The 20,707-nt window shown below is 36.5% G+C and overlaps 2 protein-coding genes across 8 annotated transcripts in view; both read right to left on the bottom strand.

The window, feature by feature from the left end:
• Positions 1–4,719, bottom strand: part of huwe1 (HECT, UBA and WWE domain containing 1, E3 ubiquitin protein ligase) — a 43,820-nt gene extending 39,101 nt beyond the window's left edge. For all 7 annotated transcript variants that reach the window (XM_015377913.1, XM_015377922.1, XM_015377920.1 and 4 more), the window contains exons 1-2: positions 4,678–4,719; positions 2,202–2,267 (exon numbers count right to left, since the gene is read on the bottom strand). The gene's annotated coding sequence lies outside the window, so the exon portion shown is untranslated. The remainder of the gene's footprint in view (positions 1–2,201; positions 2,268–4,677) is intronic.
• Positions 4,720–7,917: 3,198 nt separating this feature from the next.
• Positions 7,918–20,528, bottom strand: phf8 (PHD finger protein 8). Its single transcript, XM_015377965.1, has 22 exons — positions 20,244–20,528; positions 19,385–19,667; positions 19,166–19,251; positions 17,451–17,577; positions 17,169–17,329; positions 15,762–15,903; positions 15,491–15,677; positions 15,225–15,387; positions 14,910–14,997; positions 13,824–13,930; positions 13,633–13,724; positions 12,756–12,845; positions 12,393–12,674; positions 12,217–12,299; positions 11,917–12,086; positions 11,742–11,827; positions 11,212–11,333; positions 10,354–10,685; positions 10,155–10,250; positions 9,970–10,079; positions 9,520–9,880; positions 7,918–9,421 (listed from the first exon to the last, which is right to left on the bottom strand). The coding sequence occupies exons 2-22, from the start codon at positions 19,480–19,482 to the stop codon at positions 9,333–9,335; spliced, it is 3,072 nt and encodes a 1,023-aa protein (XP_015233451.1). The 5' UTR covers positions 19,483–19,667; positions 20,244–20,528; the 3' UTR covers positions 7,918–9,332.
• Positions 20,529–20,707: the final 179 nt, after the last annotated feature.

Below are 20,707 nucleotides of genomic sequence, written 5' to 3'. Positions count from 1 at the left end.
AGTCTCTAGTTTAAAAGTGTTTAAAAATGCAGGGTAAATAATAGTTTCAAAAGTCGGTGGTAGCTTACTGCCCATCACAGCTGCTACAGTTTGCAATGTTAATCATTTTTTGGTAGACCATCACTTTTTGACAAATAATGAATGTCGCCTCAGCTGGAAGACTGCAAAAAATCTTTGAGACACAGCAATGGCTGCACTGTTCGCAATGATTATGCTGCGTTCACACCGGACGCAGCAGGAGCAGCAAAATCATGTCTGCTGCTTCCTTTTTGCTGCTTGTACCAGTTTAGTTCTGACGCGCGGCTGAAGCAGCTTTGCTGCTCTGGCTGCGCGGCTGCGGGTCTCTATCCTTCATTTGCCTGGCAGCTATATTTGCTTTGATCAGTAGGAATAAAGTAGTTTTAATATGTTTTTAAGTGGGAAAATCCACCTGAAAACTTAATCTGTGCAGTCAGTTCATCCAGATTACCATCCTGCCTTCCAATATTATTTCTGTCGGAGCCGCTCAGACACCCACATACAGGCGGTACGCTGTCACCAGGAATCCCATTCAACAGCAGCCTATTGCAGAAGAAGACATTCAACAGTGTCCATAATGGTGCCTAGTGGGGAGGGTTCAGGAGTACAGAGTTGGGGACCTTTACTAGGCGCCATATGCTCTCAGTAAAAGTGGAGTAAGAGTTGCTTGCATTAAGTCAGACTCTTTTCCAGTGCGTGTTTAACTTCGACAGGGCAGTCGTGACCTGATACAAGCGGCTGAAATGAGCTTTCTCGGCATAGGGGGGACTGGGCTCTCCCTTAGAGATAGGGTGAGGAGCTCTGTCATTCGAGAGAAGCTCAGAGTAGGTCTACTTCTTCTCCACATCGAGAAAAGTCAGCTGAGGACGTTCGGACATCTTATTCAGATGCCCTCTCGAGGCCTGCCTCGGGAGGAGGCCTCAAGGACGAACCAGGACAAGCTGGAGAGATTATGCCTCTCAGCTGGTCTGGGAGTGCCTCAGGGCTTCCCCAAGCAGAGCTGGAGGTGACTGGGGAGAGGGAAGTCCGCTGAAACTGCTGCCCCTGTGATCCGGTCCCGGATAAAGATGAAGATGACGACGAGTTTATTCTGAAATATTAGTCATAACATTTACTAAATAATTAGTGCATATTAGTGCTGACTGTGTTCAGACCATGATATCTGATTCTACAACATTTCTGCCTGGAGTTTGTACCAAATACCTAAAAAAAAAAAAAAAAAAACTCTTAACATCTACTTCCAGCCGCCACAAACAGTAGAGGAAAATCCCCCAAGAGGTGACGGGGCCTGAGGCAGCGGTTGGCTGGTTTCCCAATGATAGCAAACCCTCAGTATCTTGGGGTCAGAGGAGCTCCAATAGCAAAATAATTTAAAGCAGAATTGTAAACTTGATGACCAGACTGTACAGACAATGTTTTGAGGTGGAATTTCTCAAATCAAAATATATTGAACCTGGGTGTGATTTGGTGGTGCAGTGGTTAGCGTGCACAACCCATGTATGTAGGCCTCAGTCCTCGATGCGGGCGAACAGAGTTCGAATCCGCGCTGTGGTCCTTTCCCGCATGTCTCTCTCCCTCTCTCATACCCCCTTTCCTGTCAGCCTACTGTTCATAAAACGACCCACTGGTGAAGTAAGAACTCAAAAAAAAAAAAAAAATTATATATTTATATATAAATATATATAAAACCTTCTTTTTACCCACGGATCACAGCAAATATAGCAAAGCCACTCTTTGCCATTGAACACAAGAGTAGCATAAGCATCAGATGCATCTGTACACATCTGACCTTTGTAAAGCATCAAACATGAAGTAGCAGATGCTTTTTTTAATGGCGTGCAGTGTTAACATAGCATTGCACCTTCTGAATGTTTGAATAAACCTATGAAACATAATATTGTACCTAAAAATTATTTCACGTCTTCCTTCTGAAATTTCACCTCTAGTCAAGAACACATACTTCCCATAATCAGGAAAAAAGAAGTTCTGTAACAAAGACAAAAAGCTAACTGTATTCCACCTTAAAATGTAGGAAATAGCATTTCAGGGAGTCTAAATTTCAAAATTTTAGACTCAGGGATACCCCCGGACCCCCCAACGATAAGCTAAGCCTAAAGCCAAGTTACGCCAAGGTATATACCCTGTGAAATATTCCTAACTAAAAGCCTGTTTGAGGTACTCACCAGAAAACACTTTGGTTCAACCGCTTCAACATTCCACTGGACTGCTTTTAAGTTTCTTAACACAATCTGAAAAATAACATGTTTGTAAATCAGATAACAAATCCCTCACTGATACATAAACTCAAAGCATAATATAGTGAAATAAGCATATACAAAAGAAAACACAAAATGAATTAAAGCAATATTGCCACAGTTAACTGCACCGGATGCAGCTAAAGATTATTTTGCTAATCAGCTGATGTATTGATTATTTATTTGATTAATCAAATAATCAGACAGCAAAAGGTTCCTTAAAGAATATTTTTACAGAATTAAAACAGGTAAAACTAAAACTTTTAGACCTGTGGAGTTCTGGATAGAGCATATAAAAGGATGAAAAAGATTTTAACATAAATGCAAAATATACTTTTTTTTTTTAGAATTTTGATATAGTTACTTCTATAAGTGGATGCTTTGTCAGCTAAAGGCATGTTTTAGAGTCTCTATACTCCAGTTAAGGATTAACTGACTACTATATTAGGTCATGATTATTTAAATAATCGATTTATCATAATTAATCCAATTAATGGTTTCAGGTCTAGTTTAACCAATGTGGTCAGCAAACCAGAATAAAAAAAAATTTAATAAATGTTGTGCTGCTTGGGTGACTGCTGATTGTCAAAGTTAGTGTAAACATTCCAAATGTACCTTGAATGCACCATCTTGCATCTAAGGGCAATTTATATTGGCCCATCAACCAATTATGGATTTTTTTTCTCCCCAGACAGTGCAAGGTACTCAGAAGGAACCCACTAATGTAAAGGAGAAATGCAATTCAGACAGAAAGGCATAATTTAGATTTGATTCTAGCACCTCCTAGATGCAATGCAACAGAGCTAACAACTGTCGCACGACCTAGTCCCATAAAATCCTATGTGACTACAATAAATACCTTTAAGTGAAAATTCAATCCAAATATGCATGTTTCTGGAATTAAATTAAAATGTATTATGTAAGATTTTATAACAAAGAAGAAACACAAGAATAAAGGAGTAAATTATTTAACAAATGGGTTTCCACCTGGTAAAGTTCTCATGACCGTAACTGAAATATGAATGAAGTACATTTAAAGTAAGCTTGAGTTACTAATGAAGGAAGATTTTTAACACAGATGCAATGAGGGATGCAACTGGAGACAGTCAGATTTTTGGGGAACTTTTTACACAAGATCTTGCAATTACATCTTATCTAGGTAATCTACTTTTACCAACTTTAGTGAGATGTGCTTTGGTAGAAATGCAACATTCAGGGAACAAAAATAAATTAGAAATTGGGTCAAAAACATTAATGTTGTCAACTACTAGGCTGGAATGGAGACTGGAGTCATGCTTTTAAATCTATCTGCTGACTTGCACCTGAAAGTTATACACATTGATCAGTCAATTTTGGTCAATAGATCCAAGGAGCAGGTGGTGTGGTTTGATATTTTAAATTAAGAGTTTCATTTTGGCATATGTTTGCAACCCGAGTTGTCAGCTTCGCCTAGCATAGCAAACACCGAAACAAGAAGAAAACATTCAAAATCAATGCAAACGATATGTTTAGTCATTCAGCATCTCCTCTTGTTATCACGTGCCTCAAACCCTCAGCCACCGTCACGTCATTGGTCGGTGAGATATTTCCTTTTCATGCAGGTGAACAGGTGTAACTAAACTAAGTTTGTCTAGGCTACATTATAATGGGTCTGACTACTCTCATTTACGATTATCGCGACCTGATCTAAATCTTACACAGTGGGCCTCCGCTTCTCAATGTAAATATTTTATAACAACAACCGTTGCACAATTTGTTATTAGCAATACGTCACAGACCAGGTCAGAGAAGTCCTTCATGAGAACAAAAACTTAAAAAGTTGAGAAAACATATAGAATATTAACAACATGACAACAATTCAAGTTGCCTTAGTCGATTTTTTTCACAAAATTACTAATTTTTAGGGCTGCTATCTAAACAGTTCAAGCTAATGTTTGCGCTAACGTTAATGGCTCGCGACGTTCCTTTGGCTTCATTCAACGTTGAAAGCTAACGTTAGCCAATAGCGAGAAGTCAAGTTCCGGGACGTTACACCGGGACATATGCTAATTTTCACACCAACCAACTACACAGGCGAAGGTTTAGGCCAAATTATTGTCCAGGCGTTGACTTTTACCGCCCCTCACATACCTATAGAGAGCAAACTCCAGTGCTGGTGCGACGGGTATATGTTTGGGAGCGTCGGAAAGCTAACAGGCTAGCACCAAGAGCTGCGCAGAATGCTCCATCCGTCAGATCATGGCGGTATACATAGCTAATGATTTATACTCTACCCATTAGCACATGCTAGTTTCTGCAGTGGGTTTCATTAACAACTGTTGCTAGAGACTGGAAGAAATGTGTCCCTAAACATAGCAGAAACCCAGACTGGCACTGGTAGTACAGAATAAGCCTTTCTGCTTACCTCAAATGCGGTGTTACATCTACTTCTCCATCTTGCACTAGAATGTGGTAGGATAGTTAGATTCTCGCGAGAATACCTGCTGCTGGCAAACTAGGGAACTCCCTTGTGATTGTTGTTACAAGGCAATCTTTCATTGGGATGAAGGAAATGGGTTACTAATTTACCACCTGTCACAGTCTAATCAAGAACTGTAAAACCGAAAGTACAGTAAAAAAAAAATAAAAAAGAGAGAAATTAAGTAAAAAGAAATATATTACATGTGAATCAATCTTCAATCTACCAAAATCAGGAAAGTCAATCAATTCTGTACAAAAATACTATATCATCCTAAATGAAAATTAGATATTATAGTTTAGATTTCTTTGAATAGTTATTGTGCAATGGCTGTGGGTAGAGAACGGCATACCTTGAACTGATTGGAAGACACCCCAGACTGAATAAGTTATTGGGATAAGAGGTGGGTAGAGTACCCAAAAATTGTAAGAGTTGCCCCACTTCATTATATTTTACTCAAGTCAAATTAAATAGTAGACATTAAAGAAATTACTTAAGTAAGAGTTAAAAAGTAATGGTAAAAAGTCTCATTAAGCAGTGAGTAACTTTTTATTAGACTTAGACTTTATTGTCAATTTGTACACAGAGTGTATACAAAAAGAAAATTTGTTCAGTACAGCTCTAAAGACATTTACATTTTTTAAAGTGCAGCAGTGATAAATGTACACATACGACTGTATACAAGTTACAAAATTTTTTCTTTTTTTTTTTTTAATAACCCCATTTTATACAACATTCAGCAGTCTAATGGCAGTGGGGAAGAAACTGGAATCTGCTGGACTTGAATTGGATGCTGCCAAGTCTCTTCCCAGAGGACATACTGTGAAGTATGATATACAAACTGATACTATACTAAGTTCTCATGATCACAACTGATTTAATTTTTTTTTTTTTTTTTTTTTTTACAAAATCTTGTAAAAATGAACCCAGTTTAATATAAAAATGTTGGCATTTCAAATAATAAGGTAAAAATAAGTATAGAACATACAGTATTTACACAATAAAACATTGACGTAGATAAAAAAATACAAAATCAATAGAGTTACTGAAATTACAGTATAATGTTAACTATATTTTTACTCAGCCTCCAAATAACTCGGGAGACTCAGCGGATGGAAAATAACCTTGAGCACAAAAAAAGTGTGTCTCTCAGTGGTGCATATTTTTTTTTTTTAAACAAGCTTGTTTTCCTTAAGTAACGTTACTCATAATGGATGAAGTAGCCAGAAATGTTACTCAAATAGGAGTTGAGATTTTATATTTTTACCCAAGTAAAAGTATAATGTACAATGCTGTAAAAATAAGGTGTTGTTTTTTTAAGTTACAGAAGTAAATGTAACTGAGGAAATATAACTAGTACTATCCAAATCTGAGATACAGTCTAATGAAAGGGTTGCACAGATATGACATTATCTTTCTCATTTATGAAGCATCCTTCTCTCCAAAATCCAAAACAAAACCAGCCTTAGTGTTCACTTTGTTGGCTTTTCAAATCACTGGCTTTGATTCTGCTGGCTCAACATCAACATTTCCCTAAAAAGCTGTCGAATCTAAGCTCACTAAAAAAAGTACAGATTGCCTATCTCTTCTGGTATACAGCTTCACTGCTGTGGTTTTTCCAGTCTAGGTCTAGATGAACACAGAGTTGTTTAGTTCTCTGCCACATCAACTTCCTTTCCAATTATGGAAATATTTGGCATATTCCTGTGCCTTCTAAAATCATTATCTTGGTGAACCACCGCTTAGTTTCTTGTCTGTGTCTGATACAACTAAAAGCAGAAAAGTAGCCCTAGCATTTATAAGAAAGGGCTGTCTTGTACAGGAAGTCTGAAATGTATATAAATGAGGAGAGCACAGTCATCTGTGGTGATGCTGCCCTGGTTAGCTTCTCTCTGTCTCAAAATCTGATTTAGGTGGCACCCACCTGTTAGCGAATGAAGCAGAATTGTGTTGAACATATCAAAGAAGGCAGACTACATGATCCTCATGTTTTTCTCTAGATTACAGTGGGTCATTAAAACATGCCGATAATGTTTTTAACTTCACAGGGTTAAGAAAAAGGCAGGATGTTCCAATATCTGTTTGTGTGCCCACTCAGGTGGGCCAAAGGGGTATCTCTAGGACCTTCCTGATTGAGATCTCATCACAACAGATCCTTCATCATGGACTGATATGTGGACCTTCTATGTTATTAGAACAAGGCTTGTAGACTTAAGGCTGCAGGTCCTCTTTGAATCGCTCCAAATGCTGCTTTCTCTGAACTTTAGACATACAGGTAGAAGGTAAAATTTGTTGACCTAAGAATATTAAGAGTAAGTTTTGTCAGCATAGTCCAAATACTCTACATAATGTTTTCAATAGATTATTGTATAGAAATATCTTTTACCTCATAACAGATTTTTGGGAACTTAAAAGTTTTGTTTTCTCTTAAAATGATCTATTTGTTTATATTGTGGCACCCTGACCAGTTATCAGTCGACTCATTCAAATATTTTCATTCAGAATGATCAAACTTTTTTTCTTTTGCATATTTTTGTGAAAAACAAAAGAAAGTTGGACAGCAGCAGATTTAAAATATATAGAACAATACCTCTTAATGCTTTAATAACAAAAAGTTTGTATTTTAATTCAATATTGAAGTATAACACATGGTTCTTGTACCACTCTCCTGTCCTGACCTGTTGTAGTCTGGTATGCCAGCTGCTTTGCAGAAACTGCAGAGCTCCCCTAACCTCACTAGAGATCTACTCAAGCAGTCTCCTTTGACAAGCTACACAGATTCAAGCCCATCCAGTACCGTGTTTTTAAACCAGCTTTCCCTCTGCCAGTGGTCACGTAAGCCTGCACCAACATGGCTATAAAAATTCTGTAGGGTGGACAGAAACTCACACCATCTCCTCCAAGTCCAATAAATGGACTACAGCACTTTTTTTTTTTGCTCTAATATTTACAGCCTATTTATTAAATAGCATATTTTAATGATGATAAAATGAAATTTCATTTTATCTTGTACAATGGCAATAAAGCTGCTTCTTCTTTTAAACGTTCCTTTTTAAAAATAGTTTCCAGAACTTCTTTTAGTAAAACATCAGCACAAAATCTTAGCAGGAATTGTTCTAATTGCTAAAAAAGGTGCCTTTTTTATTCTAGTATACATAATAAAAAACTTTAAAACAAGCATTTATGAGTAATGTGTTTATTACAACAAAATATTCATTGTGTATAGCAGAAAAATACCTAAATCCCCTTTCTTTTCCAAATGTCAGAAAAAATGAAATTTTCAGAAGGTTGAAGTATGATGAGCAAAATAAAACATCAACTTGCCGAATAAATCTAACTTCTTTTTCTATAAAAAGGTTTTCTTCAAATGAACTTTGAACTCTTCCAGGTTATAGCAAAACACTTAATGAAAAAAAATAGGAGACACAGAACACTCAGAAGGGAATATAAACCATATAAAACTAAATGGATAAAATTTATCAAGAGCATCTATTTAAGCACAAATCTAACATTGCACTAACAAGACAACATGAACATAATGACAGTTAATGCATACAAATATAAAAAAGAACTATTATGTTTACCCGAAAATGTATCATGTACAAGTTATTAAAAATGAGAGTTTTTGAACTACAAAAGAACTTAAATTACAACATATATTTACATATTATTCATATCCTGCACCTTCACAATATTTTTACTCTTAAATCTACACCTCCAACACCTTCTGACAAATACATTCTGTGAAAATGTTTCTAAATCTGACCAAAGAGAGCTGCCAAAACTTTGTGATCAAATTACGGCAACATGCAGGGAACTACTCTTTTTTTCCTTTTCTTTTTTTATTTTACTATATAAATTACAAATAATACAAATATTTACATTGTCAAATTAAAATCTAAAGAAAAAATAAAATCTAAATTAGCGGTGGAAAGACCCCCCCCAACATGTTTTGAAATATTTAAAATGAACCTTCCTGATCAAAACAGTGACAAAAACATGCTACATTAAAACAGGCTAATAAGTTCTGCCTTGGTAAATAAATATAAGAATAAATAAAATTAAATGATGGTTGTCATTGAATTTAGTTGGGTTGAGAATTATTTTGATAATTTTAAGAGCTTTAGAAATTTGAATATGTAGTATACCGTCTGCAATGGGAGGTTTAGCACACCTGCGGGTTTCAGAGTAAAATATTTATCAGGGATAAAACAGCTATAGACAACTATTAACTACTGAGTCTATATGAGCATTTTCCCTTTTAAAAGTCTTGCCTAATCGCATCAAATAAAAAAAAATGTCCTATTGTTAATAACAAATATGTGGCAACAAAATAAATGACCACACAAAGAGTGCTTCCAGCACACTACAGTGATTCCACTTGAAGTCAAATGTGCCTCTGATAATATTTTGATGCAGATACCGGTAAGTAGAGTCTGGCAGAAACTTTGTGAAGAACAAGATATGTTGAAAGCTGAACACTAACGAAAACAGCTGAACAAAAGTACAAACTATATAGATAACAATCTCTTGTTTCTTCAGACCAAATCCAGAGGCCTCCTCTTTTATTTTTAATGTCATCAACTGCAACCTTACATCTCTTACAAGAGAAGTTTTCCGTTGCGGTGAATTTTTAGGATTTTTCCGAGTCTTTGTTTTGCAGTTGCAAGACCCTTCTTTGGCCGCTTACCTGGAGGAAAGTCCAAAAATAACCAGAACATTTAAAGAACAGAAACTGAAAAAGTGGAAAACAAAGCTCCGAATCTGGTTATTAAGATTTGTCCCTACCTTGACCGATTCCTGTTATCCCCTGGCTTGCTAAACCTGCAGGAGATAAACCAGCATGAGAGCTGCTGTTTTGAGGTGACATGGAAGGTCGTCGCGAAGAGAGGAATACACCGGGGGCCATGGCACCACTACCCCTTGGTCCTCCAGGGCCAAAAGGTCCTGGTCCAGCAGTGTATTCATGGTCCAACAGACTGGCAGAGAAATAATCCATCCTCCTGTCTGGGCTGTCATCTGCTGCAGACTCCGGAGCAGGTGTTGGGGAGGGTGGGCTGGTCTCAGCCTGGACAGGGGGAGGACTGACAACAGGAGCAGGAGGACGCTGCTTTTTGGTGTACTTCCTTTTAGCAGGTTTTTGCTGTTCCTGAATCATAACCAGAAAGAAACAACAATACCTTTTCCATCCACCCAACAGCATGTTTGTCATAGAAACAGTGTTCTTTAATAACTCACTTGTTGTGCCAACTTTGCAGCAGCCGCTGCAAGCCCGGTTTCTACAGAGGCAACTCTAGCCCCTTCCCTGGCTGGTCGATCTTGTTTAGGAAGCGTGGGCATCACCCTTGCTGTCAGTGAAAGTGACCATTATACATTCGCCATCAGGAAGATTTGGAATAAATCTGACTAAAAAAGATGCATACCTTTAGGGCTCCACGGTGTGTCATCCCAATTTTTCTTCCTTTTCATCTTCGTCTTGCTGATGTGATCTTCTTCATCAGACTCCAAGGAAGGGTAAACTTAGATAGAATTGACAAATCTTAACTTGAGGTAGTGTTATACACTTCAATGTTATGTTTAGAATTCCTATGAGAAATAGAGGCTCTATATTATGGTGCTCACCATAATCTGAGTCTTTAAAACAAGTTCCCAGTGTTTCTTGCTCATCTGGACTGTCTTCATCACTAATGTGACGGGCTGGCCTTTTAATTGTCCTTTTACCAGGCCGCTGAATCACCGCTTTTTTCTCAAGATTTGCAGACTTCTTGATTCCCCCCGTGACCCACACTGTTCTTCCACCCTTTTCCTTGACAGCTGCTAATCCCTCTGTCAGGCCTCCAGAGATTGATAAGGGAGAGGAAGAGGAGGATGAAGAGCATGAGGAAGGAGGGTTTGCCATGGAGAGCATACCCTGAATGGCATCTCGGGTGCTGGGAGAGGCTGGTGCTTCCTCACTAAATGGAAAGCAGAAAGATATTAATTACAGGAGCTAATCAATAATAATAATAATAAAAAATCTTAAATTATACACCTTAGTTGAATTTTCTTACACCATTTTTTTTTGTTTCAGTCAACTTTCTATCAGTATGCTTGGATAGAGCACGCTGCTTAAGGAAAGACTTTAGGTGTCTGTCTGCCAGACAGATATCTCTCTGTGCCTTGTATAGCAATGACATTACTCTTTGGTATTAAACCCTCTTTTAATAATAGTCCAATATTAACATGGGAAGTCATTTTAGACAAAGAATATTCTATGAAAGCTATTCTGATATTTACATCTTCTAAAGGGCAGAACCTCAGGTATATTATATATTAAAATGCAAAATAAAAACAACTTTGTTTTTATTTCAATTAATGTTTCTCCTTTGCATTTGTTAAAATGCAAAAATATATACTGTCCAAAGTAATACTGTTAACATAAAAACATACACAACTATTAAAAGAAAAAGAAATAAAACATCAATGCCTAAGCCAACAAACCTGAGCGCAGCAGAATCTAAACCTGCCACTTGCTTGCTGGCTTTTAACAAGTCAAGGATTCCTCCTGCACCTCCTTTAACTCCATGAGCTGCCAAAGCCTCTTCATCAGTTGTGTAGTCCTCCTGAGGAAACATATGCAATCAGCCAAATGTTAGTCACGAAGAAGAGTTGAATAGTACCATCTTAACAGTTAAAATGAAATAATGTCAGGGTAAGCAAAAACTTGATCATTATTGAATAGGCATTCCCTTACATGCACACCATACAAACATACATACACACACACACACACACACACACACATATATATATAAGCTTAGTATTAGGATTTATTCAAATTGTAACAAAGGTAAAATGAAAAAGTATCTTTAACAAAAGCTTAACAGCTGGAGCTTTTTCTTTTTTCATCTTTTAAATTTACATATCCTTGAAACATACTCTGTTTCATACTTGAAACATACATACAAACAAAAACATAATAAAATAAAAAAATTAAACATACTATATAAACATACTATAATAAAACTCACCTCTATATCAAAGTCTACCTCTCCTGGCTCCCTGATGCGATTAGGGTCAGAGCAAGGTTTAGCTCTGGGCAACTTCCTTGGTAGACCTGAATGAACAATACTGCACTGTTAGTTTACCTTGGAAACCACAAAACTGAACTTTGCCCTCTAGTGGTACTTTGCAATCAAAACTTGCCGCTTAGTTTCCTTTTCTTGTTCGGTCCGGTTGACTTGCGTCGCGGAGGAGGAGTCTCATCTATCTGCAGCTCATCCTCAGACTCCAGGTCAGAAACACTGGATCCCTCTGTGGCAAGGTGTTTGTAGCTTCCAGCACTTCCGGCACCATTACTGCTACCATCTTTCTTACTAAGTCAGTAAAGAAAAAACAAGCATAGTATTAAAAAAAAAAAAAAAAAAAAAAAAAAAAAAAAAAAAAAAAAAAAAAAAAAAAAGGACAAAAAACCCCAGGAAACTACCAATGAGCTTTATTATTTACCCTTGAATTTTTCCATTGGTCAAGACAAGTTTGAGCTTGTTTTTATTGATCTTCCCTTCAAACTCATCTAATGGCAGCTCCAGCTATAAATAGACATTGGAAACAGCAGCAAAACATTTATGAAATGTTAAATACACAATTACATTCTATAAAACAAATAAGTGAAAACTACATACCTTTGTCTTATGTTTCGACTTGCCAGGTTGAAATTTCTTGAGGGTATGTTTAGCGTGGATCTCAATGAGCTCAAGTTCTCCTACTTCTGCCTTAATGAGCCCTTTCTGGATTTTCTTTTTGGTTCCAGGGGGCCCAAACACCCCCAACACCTCCTTAGGCTTGGGTCCTTTCTTTTTTCCAGGGGGGCGACCAGAGTTCTGAGCGATGCTCAGCGGTGCTTTAGAGAGTGGAGCACCAGGAAACGGAGGTCCTGTGCGACCAATGTTTTGCTGAAATATATCCTAATGAAGAAAAAGTATAGTTTATAATAATAAAGCTTATAAAAAGATGTGTGAATGAATTTCTAAAAAATAAAATATTACCTCCACCAGACGAATCTCCTTTGCCAGGTCTTTTATTAATGTCTGAGTATTGATGGTCTCTGGTATCTCCATTTCATGCTCCGCTAAGGCCTGAAAGCAGGAAGTTACCATCATTCATCTTACACAACATTCAAAGACAAATTCAGATTAATTAAAATATTAACTAGGAGCAAATCTTTCCCAAAAATGTAGCTATATGGATAAAAGCAATTAAAATAATACGTGACAAAAAAGGACAGAAATGTTCAATGTTCATATACATTATTTTGTATTTTTGTTGTAATAGACTAGGGTGCAAGTAAATCTTTTGTTAATTGAAATTTTTTTTCTTTTTTTTTTTTATTGATCAATAATCAGATAGCAAAAGGTACATAAGAGGAGATCTTTTTTCAGAACTTGACCCAGGTGAAGCTAGAACTATGCCACTTGAGTTCTGGATAGAGAATATAAACAGAGAATTTTTTTTTTTTTTTTATCGTTAATGAAAAATCTCTACATTTTTCTACAGTCCTGTCTCCTATATCAAAAGTTTTTTTCTTTTAATAAATGTTATGGTTTAGAGTCTTTATACTGTGGTTAATAATTTTAAGTTTTTTCATAATTATTTCAATATACGATAAATAATAATTAACTGTTTAAGTCCTGTCATAAAATAATAAGAATCAGGAATGGAAATTTATGAGGTAAATTATATCACTGACATATCCAGTTAAATTAGTTTTAATTGCTTTTTTGCAATAGTTAAGATAAAAATGTAACTCTACAATCGAATCATTGAGTTTTCACTGAAACAATATATTTTTTTAACAAGCTAATAAAAACCTGTTAACATAAAACCTTATACTTTAAAAACATAAAACCTGAAGGGAAATTCTACCTCTTTGCGGGTCCAGGTGCGGAAGGCATTGTTTAGGGCCTTAGCTCCATGAACAAGATAACTGGCAGGATGTCTGCGATTTTCTCTCAATCCTGTTGGAGGATAAACAACATTCAATGAATTAAATCACACTATTGGTTATAGTTCACATAAAAATTCAACATAATTAGATATTTATTAATTGTTCTCACCTCTAAAGATATCAAGAAGATGTTTCCCCACATACCAACATACAGTCTCAAAGTTGGGGAATTTGAACAATTCAGCAGTGCTTAATCTCTTCTCTATTTCATACGCCCTAAAGTGAACCCAAAGCAAAAACTGGATATTAGTGATTATTAGAATAACACACCTGTGTACATAGTCAACTGATCTTGTTTCATGTCATATGTACTGGCACAAAAATAAAAAGAGATCAAGTTCTGATTGCTGGGAAATTGGCTGAGGCTACAGACTTTCCAAAGACTTGGTTGATGATTAAACTGATGGTAACAGGAAGTAAACAGGAATTTAGCAGGGAAAAAGGATAGAACAACTAGTGAATTTAACCTTGTCTCGGTTTAAAGCCCCTAAACACTGAATTAACGTGTTAAGGGCATTTTAAGACACACTGAAGCTTCTATCCATTTAACGTAAGCGTGGTTAGTAGGCTGCATTGTTTCCATTGAATTTAAAGAAACTGTAACAGGCCTATAACAAGAATGGTGTAGTTTGATTTAATAAAGGGAGTAAAATAAAAAGTCACGCATCTTTTAATGTGATGATTACTTTTTTGGAATATATTGTGCTAGATCCTTTATTCAGAGTAATCAGAGGAGGAACAGGCGGATTTAGACAGAGCAAGACATGCAGCTAAGGTCCCACATTCGGGATCCAAAATAGACATCTGTATACTGGGCGCTTGCTCTTCCACTACTTCACATGCCAATCTGGATAGAAAGATTCTTTACAAAATATGTTTCTATCATAAGCTCTTTCAGTGCTTTAACAATAATACTAGAAAAAGATAAATAAAGATACATAAACATATAGTGCACATAGCCTTAAGTCATCTAGCAGAATTATTGGCTTGCATTGAAAACTAATTTCCCTGTTTCTTGTGTCCTTACATCAATCAGGATAATCTACTGTTTTCCTTCAAAAGAAAGTCCAAATGATCTAGGATGTAAATACATATTTCATGAACTATAAAGTAATGATCTAAGTGTTTTTGTAACTTTAATTAAAAATTAGCAATAATATTCTGCAATGAGGAGGAGTGCGATTAGAAAACTGACCGCAGCTGCATGTCAATGTTTAGACTGTGTAGAAAGTTTCCTCCAAAAGCAAGGCAGTCCACTGGAGTCAGCACAGCATGAATCCATCCTGTAAAACAGAAATCAATAATGTGAAAGCATTTAAACTGGGTCCACATTATGTCAAACACATTTGTAAAGGGGTTGTCCATTTATTTGTATGCATAGAAGACTAAAACAGTGAAGTGCATAGTAGTTAGAGAAATAAGTCCAGCTAATTAAAGAGTATTTCACAGCGCACAGAAATAAAAAAACAACCATTTCTGATGCATCAAAAATAAAAGTATCATTTAATACCTGTGGGTATGAACAGTGTGTTTCCTTGCTTGACAGAACACTTGTAACACATATCAACCTGATCCCCAAAGAACATCTCATTCTGGTTAGATGAGGAGCTCCAGCGCTCAAACAGCGCCAGGTTGGCTGGGGTTGGAGAAATCAGATAAAAGATTTTCTCGCCCTAAGAATAGAAAAACACGTTTTTAAAAATAGTGTTTATTTAATTATAATGACAAACAGAAGTTAAAACTTCCTAAAAACAATATAAAAAAAAGTCTTCTCACCCTAAGGACATGGTACCATACAGAAGTTCCACCAAAGTCAATGTGAAAGTCTGTGTAGCTGTCCTTCACCCCCATTAGACAGTACTTCTGCACATTTGGTCGTTCAAAAACAGACTCTTCAGGCCAGAGATTTTCCACCCAGGAAAGTTTTCTCACAATCTTGGGAGTCTCCACCAAATTTGAGAGCCTATATCGAATTAAAAACATCACATAAAGAATCGCCAACCCAAACAGTCCTCTACAGGTTTGACTTGTAATTTATTTTGGTTACCTAGTCTCAGAGAATTCCAGGCTGATCACATTGAGCACTTTGTCTCTATTAGGGCTGTTGTAATATTCAACAAAATCTCCCAGTCGCATCTTCAGATCACACTGACGAGCCACATCAATAACATCAATCTCTTTATCTGGACCTGCAATCAAACGCATTTTAGAAACTTTAGAGCAAAATGTTATAAGGAACACAACACAGGAACAAATAAATACTATTTCTCTAACCACCAATAAAATTTATTTATTTAAAACAATGTAACTATACTTTAACTGTCCATAAAAAAAAGCAACCTAATAAAAGAAACAAAAACAGAACTAAAGATGAGAAATGATCTCTACAAAGTCCCACAACTGTAATAGACACTTTACTTGTCTAGATAGGAATAGGGAAGCTCATCCAGGAGCAGTGAATTGTGAAAAATCAATGTCTGGATACAATTATTTGGGTTTCCATAGACAGAACTTTTAACTATTTCTGAAAGAATTAATCGGATTAATTGATTATTAATCGTCAACTAATTTCTTAGTCGAATAATTGTTAACTGAAGCCTTGAGACTCTAAAGCATGACTTTAGCTGACAGAGCAACCCATTTAGAGCAGTAATTATATCAAAATTGTAAAAAAAATATATATAAACATTTTGCATTAAGGAAAACTTTTTTGATCTGTCAATATGCTCTATCCATAACGCCTTTCGTGGAAAAGTTTAAGTTTCACCTGGTTAAAGTCTTTTTAAAAAATTTTCTTTAGGGAACCTTTTGCTTTCCACTTATTTATTGATTAATCAAAAAAGTAAAATAAATAAATAATAAAAATCAACAGATTAATTGATTAGCAAAATAATAGTTAGTTGCAGCCCTACATTTAACCTACCCATCATCATGATTCGAATGATTTTCTGTGTAAAGTGCCTTAAGTTGAAATGTGCTGTGAATTAGGGCTATATAAATAAATTAAATTGAATAGTGTCTTCTGTCGTAAGAAACCAAATATATTAGGAACATCTTAAAGTCATTTTTAGGGAGCAATAAGAAAAACAAATCAAAGATCTGTATGATTAGGGATCTCACATTCTCATATTATTTTATTTTTAAAGCAGAACTCATAATTAAACCCCTAAATTATTTATAGCAGCAAAACTAGAGAAATAAAGGTGCTATAACAAAGCCCCTCTTTTTAAACATGAAGGAAACGAGAGAGGGTAGAAAACTAGAGCCGTGATAAAATAAGCCTAATAAACTGTAATTCAGGGTTAAGCAAACTTTTTTTGTCTCATTTGAAGCTTTACATTTAGCTTCAGATGAGCCAAAAAAGTTTTGCTCAACCAATATTTTTGCATATAGAAATGCATACATTTAGGAATGCAGTGCAACTACACAGAGACATCTAACTAGAGAAATGTACCAATGTAGTGCTCCACATCAGTGACGCTGAACGAGGATGGAGGAAGGGTCATCCCTAAGCCATCCCGCCTCAACACCATGACAGGAACACTGAAAGAATGCTCCTCCAGAAAGTCAACCGTCAGCTGAGCCCCAGATGGCTTCAGCAAGATTTCGTCAGCACTGCACACACAAAAAAGCACAAGAAAATGTGATGTTTCAAAATTTAAACACACATTGCTACTCCATAAATGATTGGCTGAATAAATTAATAAACAAAAAGATAATCAGAAAAGTGTCATACTTAGGGAATGTTCTGCTACGAAGCTCCCTGACAAACTGTGGACTCCCTGTTTTTACAGGCTTACTGGGGTCCCTTCCTGTACCTGTATTTCCATCTGTCTGCTTATTGCCTCCACGCCGTTTGCGCACTGAAAAAAAAAAATTACATGATTATTCAGGAAAATAATAACAGAACCTCAAAGTTGAATGTCAATAATCAAATCAGGGCTGATATTAGATTGTCAGGGTAATTAAGTGATAACATCCCAGGTTAACGTTAGTAATTACACAAATTTAGAACAAAAAATCTAACACGATCCAATCTTTTTAATTCTAAACAGAGAAGAAATATTTCAGTTGTTACTAAAATTATGTAAAACATGCTTTTTTTTTCAAAATCAACGCTATTCTGATATAGCTGCAAAAAAATTAAACAAAAAAAGAAAACATCCACAAAATTTAGTAGGCTTTTAAGAGGGCTCATTGTGCAGACTATTATTGCTCTGCAGTTTTGTTAAACCAAATCCTAGGGTATTTGCCACTGTTCGGATACAGCGTGCTATAGCTTGCTAAATGTAATTTTCATTAAATGTTGATTTGATAAAGCTTTAATCTACTCCCTAGCACACAAGTGTTTAAGACCTTAACTATTTAAAAAAAAGCTAATTTGTCTTTCTTGTAACAGTGTGTCTGGATTACATACAAAGTCTATGGTGGAAGCACGTCAAGTATTCCTGCAGTGCATTTTGACTGTTTGATATGGTTTATTTTCAGCTTTCAACTATTGAAGCAGGTGAAACAAGTCTGAAGCAACATATGCCAGAGTTGTAATATTCAAACTTCTGCAGCTCAGTACGTTTAACATGAAAACTTATTTTAAACACTGATATACCTTAGTACTAGTAAACAGCCAACATCAACAAAGTAAAAGGGATATTTCAGCACCTTGGTAGGAAAATGGTTAATTACCAAGTTCACAAAAAGTGCTTTCTAGACTCTGAGACCCCTAATTGATTTTTACATTTTTCATTTAGGCCGAGCGTACACTGTGCACGCAGCTGCTGCTCACACTATACGACTAATCGCAGGGTTTAGTCGTACAGTGTCAGCTCAAAGCTCAACATTTATGTTTGGCCTGACGCTCTCATGGGATCGACCTGCTCACACTGTACGACTAAAAAGCATGTCGGACTCAGCTCCGCAGTGAGACGGAGCTGCTCTGACTCGTCTATCCAGAAGCCAAACAAGTAGAAGGGGAATATTAAGCTCACTACAGTGGAACGCGCTGCCCTGGCAATTTGGTGATGAAAGCCCTGAAAAGAAAAGGCAACGAAGTATTTGGAAAAAAGACATGGCTGAGCAAACGTGGCTACTACGGTCCGTCAATTTTACAGACAGAACTGCATTTCACTCATTGCATCCCTGCCATGCTGCTGTGTTTACATCTGAGAGGAAGAATAAAAAGAAGAATCCTTGTTTGCGCACTGACCAATTTGCCCACGATGGTCGGGAAAAAATCAAAGATGTTTGATTTTCCGACCTCACGATTCCTGATTGGGAGGTGGTCGTGAGAGGCTGATCGCCATTCATAACCCCCTGTACACTACACGACTCACAACGCACGATCAGGCTGAAAGTCGGCCTGATCGAAAGATTCTCGCTCGATTGGAAAATCGCCCTGAAAACACAGTGTATGCCGGGCTTTACCTACCAAAAGTAAGTAAAACAGAAACTTACTGACGGAGGGGCCATGGGTGACCTGACAGTTGGGGCAGTGATACTGGTCAATCTCAGCTGCCTTGTCCTCTTCAACGCCAACACAGCTGGATAGAAAATGGGTCCATTAAACAAATGGTAGAGACAGATGAATGGCTATTTTTTTAGACAGCTGTCAGTAAATATGAGGCATTACACAACTGGAACTTAAGGTATATTTTTAAACAACAAAAATCTTACCTTCCATGAAACCAGTCTTGACAGATGTCACATTCAATCATGAAGCGTGTCACATCATAGGGCAGGCGACACAAACAATACACTGGCACTGATGCCATATTTAGTATCTGTTTGGTACGTGCAAAAAGGCAATTATTGCACAAATTGAATAATTATAAATACATAAAACAGTAAAAGCTACTGGATTATGTGATGGTTACAAAGAGAGTCCAAATTTGTCACTTGATTTCCAGATCTCCGTTTCTGACAGTCATTTTAAGCCGGGAGAAAAAACCCTCAAAACCTGTTAAAACAAAAAGGAAAAAAGGAGAGAGAAGTGTCAGTAGCCGCTAATCGAGGTTTAGAAAATAAAACACAGAAATTGTGCATGCTAGTCAATTGAACGGTTAAATCAGAAAATCCTGATACGAAATAATAAACATTAATAAACTATCTGAACAACGAAACATGTTCACATTCAATCGCATAGCACAGAGTCATGGATATCTTGCACGCAAAACTATTTTATAAAGTATAATTTTAAACAATAGATTAAATTTAATTTATGCCGCCTGTAGGGTTTAATATAAGACAGTTTGCTTGTGGAAAGAGATTGCAATATTAACAAATAACCTAACTTGCTGGCATTGAGGGTAGCCAACTGTTTGTAAACACAGTGCAGAGTAACGTGTGCTAATGCTAACGCTAGTCCCATTAGAAAACGGTATAGCAACAGTAAGAGTAAAAAAATAAAACATAGAGATGTTTAAATTAGCTTTTATTTATAAACACACGTTTTATTTAGCTAAAACGACTATTAAGTTTGCGCTACCCAAACCTTGTCGGCTGGTTTTGCACCCGCTAGGCGTTCGCGACTCACCAGACAGCAGTTCTGCGGCAGGGCCTGGCACCGGAAAGCGGCCCAAATCTCTATGCAACTCCGGGGCCCGTTGCGGCCTTATTATGCAACGTCAGTTATTTATACTTTTCTGCGATGCATTTTTGTTCAATTGCTAAACAAGGCGTAAATATATAAATTGGGCCCAGATGTTAGCTCTGGGGCAAAAATTTAAAAGCTGAAGTGAACTAAATCATAAAAATAACAAAAAAAAAGACAGCGTCTTTAACTGCCTCAACGCCATTTCAAAGCGGATAACGTCAAACCGTTTAGCGTTGTTGTCAGCAGGTGTTGGGACAATAAAGTTTTAAGAATTCAAATGAATTTGAATTGACATACAAAAAAAGAATAAAAACACTTACGTGGTAACAAAATAAGAATAATCATTGTATTTGTTATCTTTAATTATATATATATATATATACATACATGTATATATATATATA

This window comes from Cyprinodon variegatus, unplaced genomic scaffold, assembly GCF_000732505.1.
Source record: "Cyprinodon variegatus isolate N-32 unplaced genomic scaffold, C_variegatus-1.0 Scaffold161, whole genome shotgun sequence".
In the NCBI taxonomy this organism is placed as follows: domain Eukaryota; kingdom Metazoa; phylum Chordata; class Actinopteri; order Cyprinodontiformes; family Cyprinodontidae; genus Cyprinodon; species Cyprinodon variegatus.
Note: the sequence above shows the minus strand (reverse complement) of the source record. Positions and strands in the feature narration are given on the sequence as shown.